Source organism: Serinus canaria, chromosome 6, assembly GCF_022539315.1.
Source record: "Serinus canaria isolate serCan28SL12 chromosome 6, serCan2020, whole genome shotgun sequence".
In the NCBI taxonomy this organism is placed as follows: Eukaryota; Metazoa; Chordata; class Aves; order Passeriformes; family Fringillidae; genus Serinus; species Serinus canaria.
Window position 1 is genome coordinate 8,129,836 of NC_066320.1, and position 21,511 is coordinate 8,151,346.

The 21,511-nt window shown below is 38.6% G+C and overlaps 1 protein-coding gene across 1 annotated transcript in view; it reads right to left on the reverse strand.

Moving 5' to 3' along the window:
- GRID1 (glutamate ionotropic receptor delta type subunit 1) overlaps positions 1-21,511 on the reverse strand; it is a 281,982-nt gene that overhangs the window by 204,079 nt on the left and 56,392 nt on the right. Inside the window, exon 2 of the mRNA XM_030241408.2 lies at positions 5,731-5,936. Within this exon, the coding sequence (XP_030097268.1) occupies positions 5,731-5,936 (206 nt within the window). The remainder of the gene's footprint in view (positions 1-5,730; positions 5,937-21,511) is intronic.

Below are 21,511 nucleotides of genomic sequence, written 5' to 3' on the forward strand. Positions count from 1 at the left end.
CTGACACTGAGAGACTTGGTAAAACTGCCAGTAAAGCAGTCTTTAGACTCAAAAGGGCTTTGTGCACCTTCGGCCAGTGCATCCAATTTCTGTATTTTTTTTGCTCAATTGACCCATAAAGACTCACAAAACTGCTGTCAGTTACTGCTAGATATACAAAACTGGATGCAAGCCTCCTGCCTCTCATGAGTTCAACATTCAGGTTCAAAATCTCATGCAACATTCTAGTGGATGTTGTAAAAAAAAAAAAAAAAATTAAAATTATTGTCACTTCTACCTGCAGTAGTAAAAGGAATTCCATTTAAATGAAGCTATGTAAGCAATTCATAAAGTCATTTGTTCAACAATTTTCCCCCCCTTCAGAGTGTCTACAAATCCATGTCATTGAGTGTTCCAAACACATTTGATTGGGATCCCTATGAGAATAACCCCATCCCTTGGATTAGTCATTGTGAACAAAAATGTAGGAGGGTTTGTGTTTTGGGAGGCTTTTTGGCCCAGTGGAAAGAAACTTGCTTCAAAGCCAATTTATCCCAGAATGGGAGGGCTTTGTTTACACTTAAGTTTTAGCAATTCAATGAGGTTTGCTTGGGCTTTAATTATAATTATTATTCTCTTTAAGCAGAAAGAGCCTTGGCATATTGAAAATGTCAACAATAGCAGACAAGATTTTAGCTCTAAGGAGGAAATAGAATACCAGAGGAGGATTTAGAAGAAATAAGGCGGGCATAATTTAACTTGAACTATTGAAAGAAGAATGTATTATTTCTACAGTTCTGTTACCAGCACTCACAAATCAATGGCAGCTCTTTAAATATAGAAATTGCCTTCTAAAAACAGAAGGGGCATATTATTTTTTCCCAAAATTATTCAACAATATTTCGAGATGTTTATATACTGCATATAAACCAGAGATATGGACTAATATGTTGAATGTTTGTAACATAAATTAAAAAAAAAGAGAGAGAGAGAGAGAGATGAAGTGCTAAGTGCCAGAAAATTAATATTGAACTTTTTTCCTGTTAAATTCTGAGAAGTGAATGTCCCTGGAAAACTATTTCATACAATTGCTTGTGGGTGCAAATTGTTCAAGATGCTATAAATGCTTCATTCAGCTCCAGTCAAGTAATAGCATGTCACCAACTGCAGAAGGGAAAAGAGAAGGCTGGAGCATGGTTCTCTAACAGGTGCCAACTGAGAGTGCTCTGGAAGAAGGAGCTCAGCATCTTCAGTGGCCAGGACTGAAGGAAGGCCCCAAATCACTGTGAAATGACCCCAAAAGCCCAAAATAAAAGCAGGATATCTGTAAAGAATCACTCAGAACACTTAGCAGGAACTAGGGTGAAAGAGAAACAGAGAAATCTTTGCTTTCCAATGAGGACACTCAGGTGATTATATAAACAGGGCAGAGATAAATTACAGCTGTTTAACACAGTGTTATACTGGAAATTTTTAGCTTCAGCTCAAATTGGAATTGCTGCAATTCACATAACCCTGCCACATTGATAAAGCAGTTTTGTATTAATTTTTAAAGGAATTAATCTGCTCTCTTTTATTATAGTCTTCTTTTTTTAAACTTGCTTACTATCCTAGGCACGCAGAAAGCTCTGCTTTAGGCTGCTGTGCTGCTGGGATATGGACACAGCCTTCCTGCAGCCAGCTCACCAGGCTCACAAGGAACTACAGCACCTTCAGAGATCCACCTCAACAAAAACATTTTTCACTTCAGTGAAGCTGCCAAAAATATAAGTAATGCTGAGTTAAAGGTTTTGTAAAGCTGATAATGCCTTCTATATTCAAGTCAATAACTACATGCAACTGGGTTACAGCCTCCATTTCAAAAGCAAAGGTTGTATATAAATACTGCAAAGAAGGAAGAGTAAAGTCTATGGAGAAACTGATATCACCTATATTTATAAAAAGACAAATCCTATTAATATACATGTCCCAAATAAACCATGTGTTCTTGAAGAATTAAGAAGCCACAGAGGTCAGGAACTGCACACCTGCCACAGGAAACTTGAGAAGCACTGAACTACAAGATCTTTTCCTCCTCTTCAGATAGGTTGTATATAAGAAGTACACAGTCTAAACTTATTCACACAACACATGTTTCCTGGCAGGTTTTCAGAAGGGCTCCTGGGTCACCTGGAACATCCTGCACACCAGTTCAGGACAAACTGCTAGCCTGATTTACCAGAGGGTTTTATCTAGTGGACTCTTGAATGCCCTGCAGGACGATGCCTCCCTGAACTCTCCCGCCCAGCACTCCCATTGTCCAACTGACCTCCCTGTTAGAAAGCATTCCCTCTTTAGCTTCAGGTCATTGCTTCCTGTTCGACATCCCATGATCACCTAAAAGAATTCCTCCTCCTCCTCCTCCTCCTCCTCCGCTCATGTTTGCTCTCAAGTGCCTGGCAGCTCTGTTCCCCCAGGCAGGCTGTATACCGCGTGTTCCTGAGGCCTCTCCTCAGAGGTCGTGCTCTCCCATCCTTTCATCATTTTTGTCACCTCTTTCAACTTTTTTCCATTTATTCATTTCAGTCTACAGCCCTAATGATAAAAGCAATCCATACAAATAATACCTCTACTTGCAATTGAAAAATCACATCCATTACTAAGTGAAAGAAGCAGGTGAATCTTCACTGTCTCAAGGAGGGAGCCTTCTGAGCCTCAGATTCCTATGTCTGGGCCAAAGAAACTAACAGGAAAGGTAAAAGTGCTAAATTTTCCCATTTCTGAATTATTAGTTTTTCTTATTGCCTTGCAAGAGGACCACATGCTTTTCAAAATATAAAATTGTTTTCCTGGCACACATACCCGTGTTACAATTGAGACAAATATATCTGGAGTTTCTGCAGCTAGAGAAAGGAACATTTTTCTCAACTGTTTAAGGAGAGACACTCTTTAGATTAGGTCTGCTTCAGTCCCTAAATTCCCTTTTAATGCATAGCCTTAGATAGTTAACATTTTATAAATTCATTTACCATCTCTATTCTGAATAAAGGCTGATTGCAGGTTTACAGCAATGCCATTGAAAAGACTTTTTTCCTTCTCCTCTCCATTCTTACAGTCAAAGCAGTTTCATAACAAAACACTAAATCTTGAAAAGTTAGGAAAGGTCAATAATTTCTACTGCATTAACTTTGGCACGTGACAGAACCAGGCACTGAGTTGTTAAGACAGTTAAATGAGAACCATGTCTAGATAAAAATTAGAGAAATTGAATTCTTCTACAATTCAAAATTTTTTCACACATGAGATGGCCAGGTCCTCTAACTTGGTACATCCAAAATCAGATGAGATCTCCTGGCCCACCCAAGAGATGATGAGACTGAAATCTAGACCTGAAGAAAAATTTATCACTTGCAGTATCAAACAAGGCAAAATAGATCTTGTATCAGCTTCCAGTGGCTGGTATCTATGACTTCTACTAAGAAAAATCTGTTAAATTTGTGTATTTCAGGCTTCATAACCCAAACAGTGTTCTTATTTTTTTTTTCTTTATTTCACCAGAGGGTTGGTGTTCAGCACCTGGAACATATATGCATATGAAGATATGCTATTAGCCAACACATTTTAACAAAAATCTGGTTGAAATTTGTCAGACCGTTTTCCCTACTAGAAAATATCAACTTAGCAAAACTGAAAATCTTAATAAGAAACCACTTTTTCACATGAAATTTTCTACTTCCAGCTTTAAAACCTCTTTGTTCTTCAATTTCTTTTTCTAAATGGAGTTGAAAGAAAAAAGAAAATAGATATGTGCAAAATCTAAAAATAATATCCTTACATTTTCTTCTAGCATTGCTACTTAGAATTTTTCAGAGGGCTTTTTTTTTCCCAAAGAAACTGGAAAATAAAAGCCTGTAACAATTTCCAAGGTGTAGAGTGAGATTGATAAGAACAGCAGTCAGTATGAAGCAATATGGTACCTATAGTAAAAAATACCCACTGTAGAACTGAGTAAAGCCATTAAAGGAACTTACTGCTCCACATTGTGACTGATGCATTTCAGTAAAACACATAAAAATGTATATTTCATTTAAGCTGCAGGTTGTTATTCCAGACTCCCTAAATATGTGCTGTAGATAATTAGTTGCACTTATTGACTGACACACTGAAGAACTGCAGTCATTGTAACTCTCCACAAAACATAAGTTCAGCCTCTGTCTGGGAAAGATTCTCCCCTACACTCTGCACCTTGTATCTCAGAGTCTTTGGAGAATTCCTTTCTAAGATTTAAATTTTCTCTTTTAAAGCTTTTCTGAATCAATCAAGATTCAATATAGGAAGATTGCCAAATAAATTACTTTTCATTTCTGCCCACTGTTCAACTCCTGCAGGGAGCTGGAAATATATCAGGGTCATTAGTCTTAATGCCTGTAATACACAGTGCTTTAAGGTGAAGTGAGCAGTAAAAGAGTTTAATACAGTTTCATACTGGCCCCTACCCTGGAGACACCTCAGGGCTCTGACAGGGCACTCACCTGACTCACCCAACAATCCCAGAGCCCTGGGTGCCCAAGGGGGACACAACTTCCACCCAGCTGGGTCTGGATAAAACATTTCCTTTTAACCTGCTTTGGGCAGTTTGTGAGGAGTCCCTGGCAATGTGCATTTCTGCCAGAGCTCTCCTATGCAAACAGCTGACTGAGCTGTGGAGAGCTGCACACACTTGGAGGGCACCTAACTCCCTCATTCTTCTGCTGGAAATACCTGTGTGTGCACAAACCTGAGGATAATTTATCTCTCTGCTTATTCTTTTCCAAATACCTATTTGCCTCATTTATTTAAGGTAAAATTTACCTTGTTATTTAAAAAATCACTGATGAACACAAATGTGCATAATTTACTAAGGCTCTTATGGTAAAAAAAAAAACCAAATGAGCTAATTTGAGTTGATTTTTTTAAATTTAGGAGGCTTTGATGGAGCAAAACTGATAATTGGAAGCACATCCCATCCACATTTTAATTTCGTGGTTCAATCATATCCCTGGTTCGTTAAAAAAAATTCAAGCCCCTACTTTATTGCCAAAATCTTAGCTAATGAATACACAAACTTAAACTGAGGCTTAATTTCTCATTCTCAACTCTGACATAGAAAGCACTAAAATAATTCATTATTTAATATTAAAAAGCTGGATAAAAAACTAATTAATGCCAAAACTTAGCCCATAGCATTAATTAAAAGTTTGCCCAACAGCTACCTCCCTGTCCTAATTAGCATCGCTGATTTCAAGAAACCACTAAGAAAAGAAGACAAACATATAATTCCAACTTTATATGTCATAAAAATCTCTTTGAGTCAACTTTCAATCATCAGTAATGCACCCCTTTAATACAAATTTGGAGATTTCCACAGCAAAGACAGCTCTCTCAGGCACATTATGTTTAATTTCTAACAGATTATTGCAGATTTTCTGGTCACGTGTTAACAGTGGTTGAAATCCAGGACAAAAGTATTGATACAGAAGACAACCAGACAAAAATGATTAACCCCCACAGAGCTGTATATGTTATTATATTATATTCTATCTGGCCCATGTTGCCCCATTTGCATTAACCACAAAGTAACCGTTCCATGGAGCATGTGACATTTCGATTTCCTGGCAGTAGAGTCTGACCATATCATTTGACATTAAACAACCAGCACTGTCAAAAAAGCAAAACATGGGTCATAATCATGCTTCTGAAATGTTTCTGATAAATAAAAACCTGTGCACTGACCTCATTAATGAAAGTCTGGGCTCCCCGTGGGCTCAGGAGGAGGATGGCCCTTCGCAAGGTGTCCCGGTAGCGGTTCAGCTCCTCCGTTTTCATGGTGGTGAAAAGGTTGGAAAACACTCTGCTGATGTTCCTGTCCACTTTTTGTAATGATACATCAAGTCCCAGCCTGGAGGCCTGGTCGAGAAATCCCTGCAGTCCACGTATATCTTTAACACAGAAGGAAGGGGAATAAAATAAATTCAATAAATAAATTAAAAAGAGAAAAGAAAAAAGCCATTGCATGAACCTCCTCCCGTTAGGCCAGCAGCCCGAATTAGGTGGAAAAGACTTTTTTTACTTTTTTTCCTGAAGTGCTTTCTAAAGAAGAGCATTCCACACAGCCATTTCTCATAGTGAGTGCTAACAGGGAAACTCCATCAATTGCCTTTTCCTGAAGTCTGAGAATGACTCTTAGAAAGAGCCAGCTCATGCATTTGGGTGGCTCTGCCAGCCTCCCCAGAGGCTCAAAGCTACAAGGTTTAACACTGCACAGACAACAAAGTCCCACCCCAACAGCATCACAGGTCAAATGCAGAAATCCAGGAGCAGATAAATAAGCACGGGATAAATCACTCACACCTAAACTTCTCACTTTCTATAACCTCATCCAGTTGCTTCTCCCAAAAAAAAAAAAAAAATTAAAAATACAGAACACACAGAACCTTCCTTTTGACTTACCCTTTCCCCCCTGTCCTAGAAATAACCTGCCTAACCAGAGGTATACCATTTATCCATAAACTCATAAAAGATTACACAAAGCCCCAGTGTAATTACAATATACTTTAGTGTTTAAAAACAAAACAAAACAAAACAGTGGTTCAAAGAAGAGAAATCAGGCAAACAAGCCCCTTCAAAACATGTTCCTTTGAGCTCTGCGCCTCAACTTCTGGATTTTTTGAAAAAATATATTTTCCTTCACCACATTTTTAGCCATTAACATGAAGGAATGCATTTCATATGTTCATGCTGAAATCTGCTTGTTCAAACTGTACTCAATCTTCATTCATACTCTCACACTTGTCTGTAATAAATGTCTGAGGTTTTACTTTGTACTAAAATTTAGAACAAGAAAAACGTCAAAGCTTATATTGAACCAGGTTGCTCTCAAAACTAGAAGTGACTCAATCACAGCTGTACCATGTCCTTAGAAACCTTAATTTTCTGGGAAAAATGTCTAACTTGTATGAATAAGAAGGTATTGAAGCCTCTCACATTCATTTCTCACACTTTTGTCATTAAATTTCAACTCATGGGTGAAGCTGAATGGTGGAAGTCAGAGCACATTTACTGCCCCCATAGTGAAATCTTCCCTTCAGAAAATGTCACTGTAACTAACAATCTCTTCAAACTACATTGTACCAGCTGGTGGATAGTTTGGGTTTTTTAAATCCTGAAGTAACCACATTGTGACGCTGCTCAAGTCAGAGGATGGAACCCAGTCCAGCTGAAGGCAGTGGCACTCCCTGCTGCCACACCTGAGAGGGCTCTTAGACCACCCCTGAACATGGTCTTTCATGGCCACAGAATATACATGGGAAGTCCCTGTCATCCCTCTTAAAAAATGACAGATGAAACCCAATATAAGTAACATCTTGTGAGGATACACCAGTTTAACTCATGTGCAAGTGCAATGTATTAGGGTCAACTAGCAAATGTCAGATCCAAAATTAAAACAAGCTGCTTTGAGTAGCCTCACTCCTCTCTCCAAACATGAGAATGCTTGTTAATGTGATTCATTTGGCTTCAAAAATCAGCTGAATTGCAGAGAAACATCAGAAATAGCAGAAACTAAGCTTGGGTTGTGCCAACCACAGCAGACTCCCTACTGACTTTTTAATTTTGGTTTAGTTGACATGATCATCCAGCCAGCCAGCCAAACCATCAGGAAAGGTGCATTTATGAGGGCTGTACTGATCTTTTGCTGCTCAACTCAGGCAACTCTATAGCAGCTTTGTCCCACTGTCATAAACCTTAGACTTGCTCACCATCCAAAATTCCCAGTCCAGGGGGAATTAAACTCCAGGAATGGGTTTATTGTTATGCAGGCATTTCTGGAAAGCAAAGGAGGACTTCAGCACATGTATAACTGCTAAATATTGCAGGTGTGCTGAAATAATGACAGTGACAAACAACTATAATTTACAGGTTAAAGCATTTCACAAAAGTTGTCAAAGTCAGTTTGGATTTTGTGAATTTACATTCATCAGACAGCACTCATTACTATACCTGTGCAAACCTTATGGATATGTGTGACAAAAAAGACAAAGATTTTCCTTTCAATGATGTTTAGTCCTTCAAAATTACTGCAGTGCTCTACAAGCAGTAAGTAAATTCCCTTTCTCATGGTTTAGTAACAACTTGTCTTTTTGTGCAAGCCTCCAAAGGAAAGCTCTTTACAGAAGATTAACTGTGCTGATATTGCTCTGGGGGCTTTTTGCCTCAGATTTTCACCTGACCTGATGAACTGCTGGTTAGAAATGTTCTTGTAGACAAGTGCAAAGTGCTTGATGCACTTGGTGAGACTATCTGGACTTGGAAGGGCATTGTATAATCCCTTACAAACCCTTCCCCCAAGGAAAATGGACTGTTTTCCAGTTTGAGAAATGGAAAGGATTCTGTTTTTCCAGCTAGGTGAGAAAGCAAAATCTGAAATGGATGAGATTGTCCAAGCTCAACTGTGCAAGCACAATCTGTGAGTTTTTCACAGATATAAGTGAATGTGAATTTATTCAGTGTTGGCAATTAGAAAGAACTGTGTGATGATACCTTGCTGAATGCTGACATGCCTGCTCCTGCTTGACACCAGGAAAAAGGAGGAGGCTTGGTGGGAATTCAAAGGTGGAAGTGGGAACTGAAGAGAATTGTTTGAAGATGTGACTTACTTTAGGTGCCTACATAATGGAATCTCTTTTCACAAATAATTATTCACAACAATTACCAAGAGGGCAATCATTTCTTAAAATGTATCAGTACACAAATACACAAACACATGCCCATATGCAGGAGCATCTGTTTATAAGACATAATAAATTAGGCTCAGTCTTATTTTATCTGACATCACACAAGGAAGTGAGTGCCCTCATTTTTTTTCCTCCATTTAGAAGATCACAAGTCCATGCAACACTAAAGAAAAACTGAGCTTTGCTCCACAGCAGCTGAAACTGAAATATTCACAGGTACATTATGAATTGCTTTCCATTTCCCATAATCTAGGACTGCTAATCCTTTGTTTTCTTCAACATTAAAGGAGTTTGATTCAGTTCACATAAAATTTTATTAAAATAAAGGGTTCTATAAACAATTTTGTCTGTTAAAATACAATTGTTTCCTGTCCCTTGTAGTCTCATGTGATTTTTTTAAATTAAAAGGTTTGGATTCTAACATTAGAGAGTTACCCTGGACCATTACTAATGAAACAATTCCTTGTGCCCATTCATTTCACACTTCGTAGGCCACATGTAGCAATCCAAATTCTCACTTCAGTCTAGAACAAAGGACAGACCAGTTTCGTGGAGGTACACAACCTACAGCTACCTCAGCCTTCAGTCTTACAATTATTTGCTTTTCTCAGGTTGTAGCCTACACTTGGCCTTTGAAATCACATAATCATACTTGAATTTTCTAATTGCTCTTTTGATTTGTGCATGCTCAGCATGAGGAGTTTCAGAGGCAATATTTGAACCTTTCCTCTTAGAGAACATCAGTTTCTTGAAGAGGATGAAACACTTTAGAAGGAAAACTGAGCTAGAGAAAATTCACTTCTCATAAAAGGGATCCATGACACCACACAATAACTGGGAAAGTTTACAATACTCTAGTGTCAACCACAACCATGGAATCAGCAGGCTGGAACTGGAACTAGAAAAAAGTGAGAAAAGTTTAAAAAAAAAAAAGGAGAATTTTTTATGAACTTTGTGCCTCTTCTTCTGTTACATCTGACCAGAGAGAGAATAGAATCTCTGGCTCTGAGAGCCTTCATCCTAATGCTGACAGATAAACCTCATGTGCAGGGCTGACAACAGGAGGACAGGAGAATTGGGATAACCATTACAAGGAGGGAAAGAAAGCCTTAATACACTAAGATATGAATTCTGTCACAACATTCTGTTGTTTTGTGACAACAAAATAATGCTTGCCATAAATAAAGGGCTTTATTGTGCTATAAGGAATAATGGAACATATAATTTCCTGCTGGAGGTTAGGTTGGGTACTGGGCTGGCTGACAGGAACACAAACATAAAAGACTAGTACCAAATGTGGCATTACCTACCTATAAAGCTTATTGTCACCTACAAAGCACTTCATTTTTTATTACATTATTTATAATCTTTTTTAGATAAAAAAGTTCCTAGAGTTTACTGTAGCATTCATCTTTCATGAATTTACAGGATCTGATTCTTGGCCTTGACAAAAGAGCTTGAAGCTATTATTTCTGTGTGAAACAGCTGTGTGGCTGGGCACAGCTGGCCTTTTAGGATGGCTCATTGCAGAAAAGAATTTCCAGGAGGTAAAGAGCACTATATCGTCTTTTCAACACCAGTTCCTAACCCCACTTGACAGAAACAGAGGCAGCACATGGCCAGGAAACATTTTACTTTGGGTGGAAAACAGCTGGAAGCAAACTGAAGTCCCAAGCTGGAGCTGAAGGCACAGCTGAAGAAGCAGCAGGATATAATTTCACACCCTGTCATTCCCAACCAAGCAGATCCTGGGAGGAACGAGCGTCGTCACTGAGTTCTGTTTTCAAATAACCTACGCAAATCCTTTCACTGGTACATTTGTAAAAGGGAAAAATAAATAAGTGTGAAAAACAATGAGATCAGGCAGGAGATGGTGAGGTTTGGAGTTTTCTCATTTGCAGATTGCAGGCTCTACACTTCACACTTTTTTTTCCCAGTGTCAGTTTTATTTGAGCGTTGTTTTGATGGTATTTAAAGCAGTGAGAAGAGTATCACAGAGGCTTGGATAGTTTCATTATTTTAGCTTTATACACTTATAAAAATAAGGTTACCTTTTCCGAGAATTGAGGATGGGTATACAAGGCATTGTTCTTTATACTTAAATTCCAAGAGAGAAGGAAAAAAACCTTTTTTCTTCTCTCATTCAAAGATATACTTTATTGTCATTTTGAATCTCTTCAAATTGGACAATTATTTCATTTCTTGGCACAGAATAAAACACACATCTCCAAGATTCATTGATTTGAAAGATAACACATAAGCACTCTGAAACATGTTTCCTAAACCACTTCAGTTTCATGGGTTTCATTTTTATTTTATATTGGCTGCTCTCCCTAATTCTCACAGCTGCCAATTGTTTGCATTACAAAAAAAAAGGCATAATATGCCTGGTGTTAGAAACAGAGACACATATCCTGATGATTAGTCTCCTGCTGCATTGTCAGCTTTCTGAATAAATTATTTTCAATACCATCTTTGTGTCCTTGCTGCAGATAATAACCTACTTGAAGGATTTGAACATATTCTAGAATTTTAGAAAACTGAAAGTGGACATACTTCAGAAGTAGCTCTTATTATTCAGTCAACAAATAACTTTTTTTTTCTCCAAACACTAGAAAGACTATTATAAATGCTTCTGAAAGGAAATTATTTTGTCCAAATCATCTAGAAGAATCAGATTTTCAACAAGGACTGAAACTTTCAACCTAAAATACTCACAGAATGATTTTAACTGCTCAAATAGAATGATGGGACCAGAAAGTATAACAACACAGTCTGTTACAATAGATATGACTGCATTAATATTAGAACATAAATACTTACTGGAGCCAAGTAAAAAAAGTGAAATGATATTAATGCAATATATTTTCTAATTTTCTTCTCTGCTCTTACAGTTTCTCCCCAAGCTTGTATTTCTCACTTCACCTACATAATTTCCTCAGGTGTCTTTGCCTGCCATATTCCCACAATCAGTGCCAATATAATTTTTTTCAACAAACATTAGAACTCACAATTTCAAACTGTGTCTAATTTAGTTACCTCACTCCTAATTAAGTTTTAGTTCAAGAACTTTCTAATAAAAAAAAAATCCTTGGCTTCTTGCATGTTTTTAGATATGCCAGAGTTCACAGTAACGCCTCTGCAATTATATCCCAATTTCCTTGCCTTTTTTTAATAAAAAAATGAAGTCAGTAACTAAGTAGCCATTATTATAATAAGTCGTTAGAATATCAAGTACAATAAATCCATTATTTAGATTGCATACTTTTTATTATTCAGCTTAGCTAAGTTGGACCAAACGAGACCAAACAGGAAGTTCTGCTGTGCTCTGTGACCTGTCTCTGATACACAGAGTGTAAACCAAGAGGAATTGGGAATGCTTCCCTAGAATATTATCCCAACAATTCAGTTTGCAGTGCAAGGAATTCCTCAGGCAGGTGTGGTTTCTCTGTATTTCTGTGCACTAATGGTCCATGTAACCCTACAAAGCTTTCTCCTCTACCCCACAGCTCAGCTTCCTTTAAGCAAATATAAACTTTGAGCATCCAAAACAGTTGATAACCAGCATAAAAACTTGAGATTTTTCTGAATCCGACTGGATATCTCATTTCCCAATTTACCTTTCTGTCCTGGACCCCCTACTAACAGGGATCAAACACAAAGCAACATACCAACACCTGCACTGCCTGAGCAAACAAACCTGGCAGCTGCACAGCCCCTTCTCAGACATGAGAGAAAAGCAAGAAATGAGACATTTCAGGGGGAAAAAAAGGCAGCAGGCTATCACAAATTTAAACTTTGAAAAATACACAGAATATTGATTCACCATTTAAGCTGAGATCTCAGACTGACATTTGACCACCTCTCCACAGAAACAAAGTCCTACCATGAGTGTTTCAATCCAAGCAGCAGGGTTCACCAGATGCAAACTTCTGCTCTGAACTCCTTGTAATACCAAAGGTTGAAGTTTCTATAATGGCTACAGAAATTTTCAATACTGCCCACATCAATACTATTTTGGACTTTCAAAGATAAAAACTACTTTGAATAGAGTCAAATCACAGGTTATTTTCACTCCCAAACAGATGGAAAGGGCAGAACGCACCAGATGCGTTGCATGTGTAAACAGATGCTTCCAGACTCATCATAAAAGGTTAAAAATATTTAAGTTACTCTGCACAACTGATGTTTCACACCTGAAACAGCTGATCCAATCTGAAGGTAACTGGAGCTTCTCAGGAGGCCCAGAAGCACAAAAGCCTTTTAAAGGCTATGACAGCCCTTTCACATTTAGCATGAAAGGTCAACTACAGGTCTCTCCTGCTGGATTTTAACACTCAGCATTCAAAAGCACAAGGGAAAGCACCTCAGGAAATTCATTACTGTTGGAAAAAATGTGGACATATGCTACAACTGATGTAAAAAGGCAATTCACTGAAGAACCAGCATTTCTATTCAAATCATCCATTTGATTCTTCCAAATGCAATAATTGCCAACTGTTGGCCCAATGGTAAACCACTGAAATGAGCTGTCATACTTTCTTACCTCACTACTACTGTTTATTTATTAAAATACCTTTCAAGACCCTGCACAGTGCAACTGCTGTATCTTCTTGTGAGACCAAAAATAGCTGTATTGGCAAAAAATATGCTTTTGCTGATGTATAGCCTCAGTTGAAATGAAATACTTTTCACATAAACTAATTTCAATCATTTCATTAAATTGCTGAGTTTAATATTTGCTATGACTGAGTACCAGAAATCTAAACATCCATCCACCCGTACCTTCAGAAAGCACATCTTCTTTCTCTTGAAGGGCTGAGATGCAGCTTTCTGAAGTCATATTATTTTACATGAATAACTGAATTATAGTACCCATTTAAGATGCTGGGACTGTAAGCCTGCCAGCTTTCACAGAAATGTAGCTGTTACTGTATGGTAAATTTGGTTATTGTACTTTGATATTTGAAGAACACCCTTCAGAAATAAGACCAGTAACCCTAAACTAGGGATAAGTAAATGCAAGTAAAAGCATCCCAAAATGAATCAAAGGTGCCAAAGGCATACCTGAAATAGAGAGGCAAAGGTTCTCTCTTCTCATTCAGAGAGAATCAGAAGTCACCTGAGCTAAGTGTCCAGCAGATAAGTCAGAAGCTCATCCCTTTGAATTTAATGGATTGCAGAGTGAGTCTCTCTTGTTTAAGTCAGCTTTAAATACTGCACATTCTGATCTCAAGAGAGACAGCAATGGAATTACTGCAGATAAAGAAATTAAACCACCCCTTGAGGAAAAGCTACTGGCAGGGAGACCTTGTTCTTTCACATGTGTGACAGTAATTATCCTGTGTGTTCATACAACACCTTTCAGCTAAGGATCCCAATGTACTTTATAAACACCTGGACAGGATAAAATGTAAAATACATTTTACATTTTACATACTCCTGACACAGGAGCTTGTTGTTCTTGCCTACTTAACTCCAAGTCAGCAAATATTAATTCAACTCTTTATTGCTACAGCCTCACTTTGAATATTGTGTACAGTTTTGTACACCAAAATATAAGATATAAAGCTATTACAGTGTCCAAAGGAGGCCATGAGGATGGGGAAGGGTCTCGAGAGGAAGCTGTGTGAGGAGAGGCTGAGGTGCCTTGGTCAGTTCAGCCTGGAGAGGAGGAGACTGAGGGGAGACCTCATTGCAGTCACAGCTTCCTCATGTGGGGAAGAGGAGGGGCAGGCACCGATCTCTGCTCTGTGGTGACAGTGACAGGAGCCAAGGGGGGGGCCTGAAGTTGTGTCAGGGGAGGTTGAGGTTGGATATTAGAAAGAAGTTCTTCACCCAGGGGGTGGTTGGGCACTGGAACAAGGTGCCCAGGGCAGTGGTCACAGCTCCAAGGCTGACAGATCTCAAGGAGCATGTGGACAATCCTCTCAGGCACATGATGGGACTCTTGGGGATGGTGCTGTGCAGGGCCAGGAGTTGGACTTGAGGATCCTTGTGGGTCTCTTTCAACTCGGCTTATTCTGTAATTCTGTGACTGGAGAAGCTTTCTCATTTCTATAGGTTCAAGTAAGTTAGGTGTCTGGGCACACAAACAGCAGAGAGGCTGTCAGAGTAAGCTCTAATGCTGTTGGCACCCTCCAGGGATGGAGTCTTCACTGAGGAAACAATCTCTGTAAGGTTGCTATTTCTCTACCAGTCTCAGATTTTTCATAACCAAGTCCTTAATGATGTTAATTTTGTACTACCTCCAGTCTCCTGCACTTGGGCAGGTTTCACTCCAATGCTCACTTTCCAGAGCATTCAGTACCTGGTGGTTCAGGGGCACTGAGCCTGGTCCCCAGGAGCCCTCCCTGACTGGCTGGGCAGCTGGCTGCAGTTCTGAATAAGGCTCTGTCACCACAGCACAGGCACCAGATGGCTCAGCCCACCAGGAGCCCGAGCTGCACAGAGCTCGCTGCCCTGCCAAGCCCATCCTGAACCTGGCCAATATTTGCTCACCTGCTGGCAAGGCAAGGACAACCGTGGGCATATTTTTAGCTCAGAAACAGGAAGATGGACCCTTTGGACAATCTTTATTTTATTTACATGATGTCCATCAGGCTGTAATGAGTATGGTAGTATTGGCAGTTTGATTTCCTTGAAGAGCTGTTTGACTCAAAGAGCATTTTTGTACAGATGTCGAATTTGAAAAAAAGAGAAAAAAAATGCATCCTCCTTTAAATTCCTTATTTTTAAAGTCCATTTTTGCAATATAGTTTCCATAAAGCTCTGCAGAAAAATGCAAAGGGATAAAAAAATCAATTTTAGACTCCTCTTTTCTCCAGTGTTTTCTGACAAAAGCGAGATGAGAAGGATCCCTACTGAGATAACAAATCTCTTGGCCGAAGAAAGAGAGAGTTGAAAATAAAAACTTAGTTCATGTCACATCTAATGACCACCAATTACTCCCTCTTGGGAGGAATCTGCCAATAACAAACAAAGAGAAAAAATCAATTGCCAATTACTCATTTGCATCATGACAACTACTGTAGTACAACGGCAAATACAAGTACTCCATTCTCTAACAACAGAACTCTGAACCCAGAGTGGGGGGAAAAAAACACATAATCAACATGCTAGAGAAAAAAAAAAATAGAACATCTTGGTTTTGTTCACCAGCTAAAACCTCCTCAGGCATCCCTCTCTTAGCTCCATGCTTTAGGAACAAAAAGGGTAACAACCCCTGAAATGACAACTGGTCAGTCTGAGGTGGAACACTGCAGCACAACTACAGTCAGAAAGCTCTCCACTCATCAGACCACAAAAAAAATAGGCATACTTTTACAAACTGAAAAATGAGATGTTGCAGGCCTGAGTCTCACAAACATTCAAGACTCTATTTTGCTCTGTGTGAGGAAACTCCATGCCAAGTCCCCTCCCACGTACAAGATCTCTCAACATATGAACACAGTGCATAGTTACTACACACTGCAATTTATTCCTTTGATGATGATTATCGGGACAAACACTTCAAATGCACAGGACACACTTACACCTTTCTAGATGTGAAGCCATTCTTTCCCAAAACAGCAATAAAATACACAAGCAAAAAAAGCTTCTCAGCTTTTTAATCACTGCTCCCGTGCTACTCTTCTCTCCAAGCTACAATCCTGATAGTTTACCAGCTTATGCTCATGACAGAATATCTAGACTTTGTGAAGGCACTATAAACTTTTTGTTCTTCTTTTTTTACTTTATTTCTACAAAGCAACAGGAAAGAGAAATATTTACAGACTTAGGACCACAGTGTCTCCTCATTAAATACTCAGCTGTAGAAAAGAATAATGGTAAACAGATACCTGAGGAGTCAACTCTTCACATCCAAAATCAAGACATTTTTGGGGTACTCAGTCTATTTCAGTGGCAGCAAGGGAAGTCTATTTGCCTGTTTATGAAATTGGGGCTTCCCATAGCATCTCCTTTATGTGTATTTACAAGTAAATGAATTGAGAGATCTATATGCCTCAGTAAATTTAGATTTGATTGTAAGACTCAGAGATGAAGCAACTCCCCCAAAATATGGCAAGTTTTCATCCACTTATCACAGCCATTAATCTGAAGGCCATTTAGGAAGTCCAATACACCCTAAGGTTAATATTTCAAGAGGTCTTACTTTTTCCCCCCACTAATTAACTTCATTTCTTAGCTAATGTCTTCTAATTTACTGGAAAGGAGTCGGGCAACTCCAAAAGTCACCAGAGGAAATGTCATCATTAGAAAAGGATGTGAAGGACATTTCTGGCTGAGCAATTGCATGCAGGGGCTGCTATCTTTGGTGGGTGCTGGCAAATGCACACATCTGAACATAGCTCACAGGAGCAGACACTGTGCTAATTTCAGTTACTTTAAATAAAGCAATGGCTTGGAAAAGGACAAGATGTTGTGCCAGAAAGGACAGGATAATATTTTACTGCCAGACATCTCAAAGTCCATCAATCAGGTACAGACAAGACTAATGTAATTACTGACTTCTCTTTTTTTCTAGTCTTGTGGAAAAGCTGGAAAGGGGAAAACAGAAACTCCACCTTAATAAAAGATTACAATTGCTATAATGCAGTGAAAGAAAAATAAAAAATATTAAAACTGTAGTCAATAAATTCACATTACTTTCACATAGTCAATTTTCTGAGGGGAAAAAAAATCTAAATCTGCTGAGTTCACAAGAACAATTCAACTATGTGATGTTTTATAAAGACATGGAAAGTCTATTTGAACTCCAGATGAACCATACAACATTTTTATTTTTATCTTTTATTCTGCTCTTCACTCTAGGCAGAATCAATCTCAGGTTTTTATTCTGAGGACACAACAAACACATCAACACAGCACATAGCTTTAAGATAACTTCCACATACTTTAATTAATCATAGAAGGAGCAGATGAGAACTAACAGTTCTCATTCTACTGGCTTTTCTATGCACCAAGTATAGGTAAGGCCTCTTGCAGCTGTCTTAAGGTTTGAATTTATTGATCATGACAATCATCACATCATGTATGTCCATACATAATATGTTCAAGCACTTCTGCATCTGAAATATGTTTGATTACTATAATTAATAACTTGAGGCAGGGGGAAGCAGGGTTAGAGGGTTCTTATCAGGAGAATGTGACCCAGATCACTGAAAAGCAACTTAAGAATGTCAGCTGGAAATCTTTGGAAGGCAAAATAACACTGAATGGGTTTTTTGTTTGTTTGTTTTGGGGTGTTTTTTTTTTCCTTAGATTTCCTTGTAATTTCCTCCTTTGAGCAAAAATTAGGTTCATTTCAGTTCAGATATTTCTTCAGATCTCTTCACTCACTCATATAATCATTTTTCTCACTGTCAAGAGGTGCTCTTGGTCAGAGAGTACATTCATCTGCACCTCACCCTAAACATCCCCCTATGGCCCATTCACTTAAGATGCTTGTGGGTCCCTTCCAGCTCTGAATATTCTGTGGTTTATTTGGCTTCATTTCCTGACACAGCCCTACACTGACTTCCACAGCAGCAGAGACAATATAGCTGTAAACTTCAGGGAATGAGACAGCCATGTAAGCTGCTGGAAACACCCTGACTTCAAAGCCTTCTAGCAAGAGGTTGCAGATAGAGTTTCACACTTCATTTCTCCTGACATGTCCCCAGAAACACCGCTGTGCGCGGATCCAGTGACAGTAAACCACACGCCCCAGCCACCTCCGAGGCTTTCATACACCAGCTACTGTTTCCATGAAAAAGAAACATTTTTTTTTTTCCCTGGAAACAAGTGCTCAGTGTTTGTATGAACAGAGGTCTTTTGCTCAAAAGAGTGGAATGAATGATCAGCAAAATGTGCTTTAACACCGGAAAAAGAGAGAGCTGGAAGTTGAGCTCTTGAGATTTAGAAGGTCACTGACTGTATTCTTTAGACAGCAGGACCTTTTTTTTTTTCTTTTTTCTTTATGTAGAAAGAGTCTAATATTAAAAATATCAGCTTATCAATCTCTGGTTATATTATAATAGCATCCTGATTTCTGCTTTCTTTCACCCACTATCACTAAGTCTTACAAGTACACAAACAGACATTTTCCTGTGCTTTCCAAATTTAAAAAATAATTTTCTGATTTATACCTCAATTATTGAAGCATACTGTTTTAATTGACCTTTAATAAGTGAAATAAACCCTATTCTTTTCTTACAGAGACCCCACTCACCTCTAGATGAAGAGATCCATGACTGATTTATTGATTCCACAATGCTGAGAGATTTACTTACATAGAACATATAAAATGTGTGTGTGTATATATATATATACCTAATGTGCATATACCTATATAATATGTGTATATATATATATATATCTATATATATATATATATATATATATATAGGGGGTGTGTGTGTGTGTATCTATCCAAGGACTGTTTCCCAGCCCTACAAGGGTAAATTTGAGCAAAACGATGAAAATCTGCTTAAATCTCTGTAGCACAAGAGGCAGGAGGGGGGTTCCATTGCTATAGCAATAAATAGCAAGCAATAAAAGCATTTCCCTTGAGCAGCCATGGTACCATATCAGTGCAGAAGCTAAAGGAGGAATATTAGGATGAATATAGAGTAGTTAATTGAGGAAAAACATACCAGGAAAAAAAAGAGCCTTCTTGAACTTTACAGTATGCTGATGACAATTTGAAGAGACAGTGAGTAAAAAAACCTACTTAGAAAAGAAGAAACTGAATCATGTGAAATTTGCAGCGGATTTAGTGAAGTGCATAGTCCCATGGGTAAAGAGATGTGAAGAGAGATAGCAAGGTTGACTGTGAAAATGAAAGAACTGGACACTGAAAGGTGCCATGGGAATATTGAGGCAAATTCTTCCTGCAACTACTAAAGAACAGGAAGGAAAGAACCAACACAAAGTGAAGTGTATCCTCAAGCTTGCTACTTCATTTACATTTTTGACTGGTTCTGAAGAAAGAAAACAAATGAACAAAAATCAAAACCACCCACAAACCAAAAAGGACTTGAGAATAATCAAAACAAACTGTTCAAAAACTTTTTTTAATTTTATAATACACTCCTGCAAATTATTTTTTGTGATATTTATCTGACACTGCCTTTGATGCTTCATATCTTAATTTCTATTCTTCATTCTTTTATCCAACCTATCCCTTATTCCCACTGCAATAGTCACTTTGATTTACAATTCCCTTCAGCCAACTGAGCAGCATTATATACATTTTAAACATATACACATAAAAAAATTGATAAAAACAAGATAAAAGTTCATATTTCATAAGGTATGTTATTTAAGAAGAGGGTTTTAATGTTCTTTTTTTTCCCCAATTTCTAATTGTATTTACAATTTTAGTGTGACACTGTCACACTAAAAATTAAAAATAAACTGCACTAAAATTAAAAATAAAGTGAAAAAATTAAAATAAACTGCAAATAAAGCCTTTAAATATACAAGCAGGTGTTTCTTGCATTTTCTACATAAATAATATACCTGGAGAGTCAAAAGAATAGGTTATACTAGGGAGACTTAAAACTCAAGGTTAAATATCATTCTGTTTTCAGACAGAAACTGCTACTTTTTCCTTGTTAAAGACTTTCCAAATGTCAGCATAGACACTCAAATGTCTGATGTCTCAGACTCATCAGAGGTCTGATGTCTATTTTTGTTACAGCCTGCACTTCAACTAATTTGAATGTCTCATATTAGTGTTCTAATTATAGATTTCATATAATCTGATTACTGTTAAAAACATAAGGGTCAAGCTCCTCTTAAAGTTGTCTGGCTTCTTTTAGGCTTTATAGAAAGTAGCTGAAAGTGATGTTAAAATCAAAGTTATTATATCCTTCAGGTTTATTAAATGGATCTGATACCATTTTTTTGGATTCTGCTACAGGGAAAGCAGTAATTCCATAATTTTCTTTTAAATGGGCACATATAACTAATGGCAACTTAATAAAGTTAGAGTTTCTTTTTCTTCACAGCCATAGTCATCAAACTTTAATGTCATTTCTTTGGGGCAGTTCTCTGGATTCAACTGCCTCCATCTACTCACCTCTACCCCCAGAGCACTCTCACACTTGTTCCTCACATCTCAGTCATTCCCTCCATGGAATTGTTAATGGTCTACCATCTTCTCCCCTTCCCCCCCAAAAAAAGACTCTGCTCCACTCTTTAAAGTGTCTCTGAAACAGAGCATGGTCCCCTCAGGGGCTCAGTGGAACAGCAGGCAGAACTGTCCTGAGCACTGCAGGTCAGCCAGGGTGGCCACTGACCTGTGAGGAACGTGGCCAGGCAGGGAGCTGGGGAGCCCCTACAGCCCTTCCTAACTCACAGGGTCTCTCTCCTGCAGGTCCTCTCACCCCAGAAGGTCCCCTGCTACAGGTGACTCTACAGCATCACCAGTGGTGCCAGGATCCCACCCTGTGTCCCTGAAGGTCTCTGCAGTTCCTGCCAGTTGCACACAAACTTTGCTTCTTTCACACCTCCCAGGGCTGCTGCAGCAGGGGATGCAGGGTGGAGGAGAGGGAAAGAGGGCTGTGAGAGCAGGGAAGGAGAGGAAGCAGGGGGTTTATTCTGCAAAGGCATCCTGTGGACTGGAGAACCACTGCCTTGTAGGATGGGACCTAGCTGTGTCTTGGAATACAAACAATCAGCTCCTGAGGGTCCAGTGTTCCACTTCAGCAGCACCAAATTCATGCAAGGGGTTAATAACTCATCATAATCAGGCCAGAATAATTCCCTACAAGAACAAACACACTCAGAAAAGG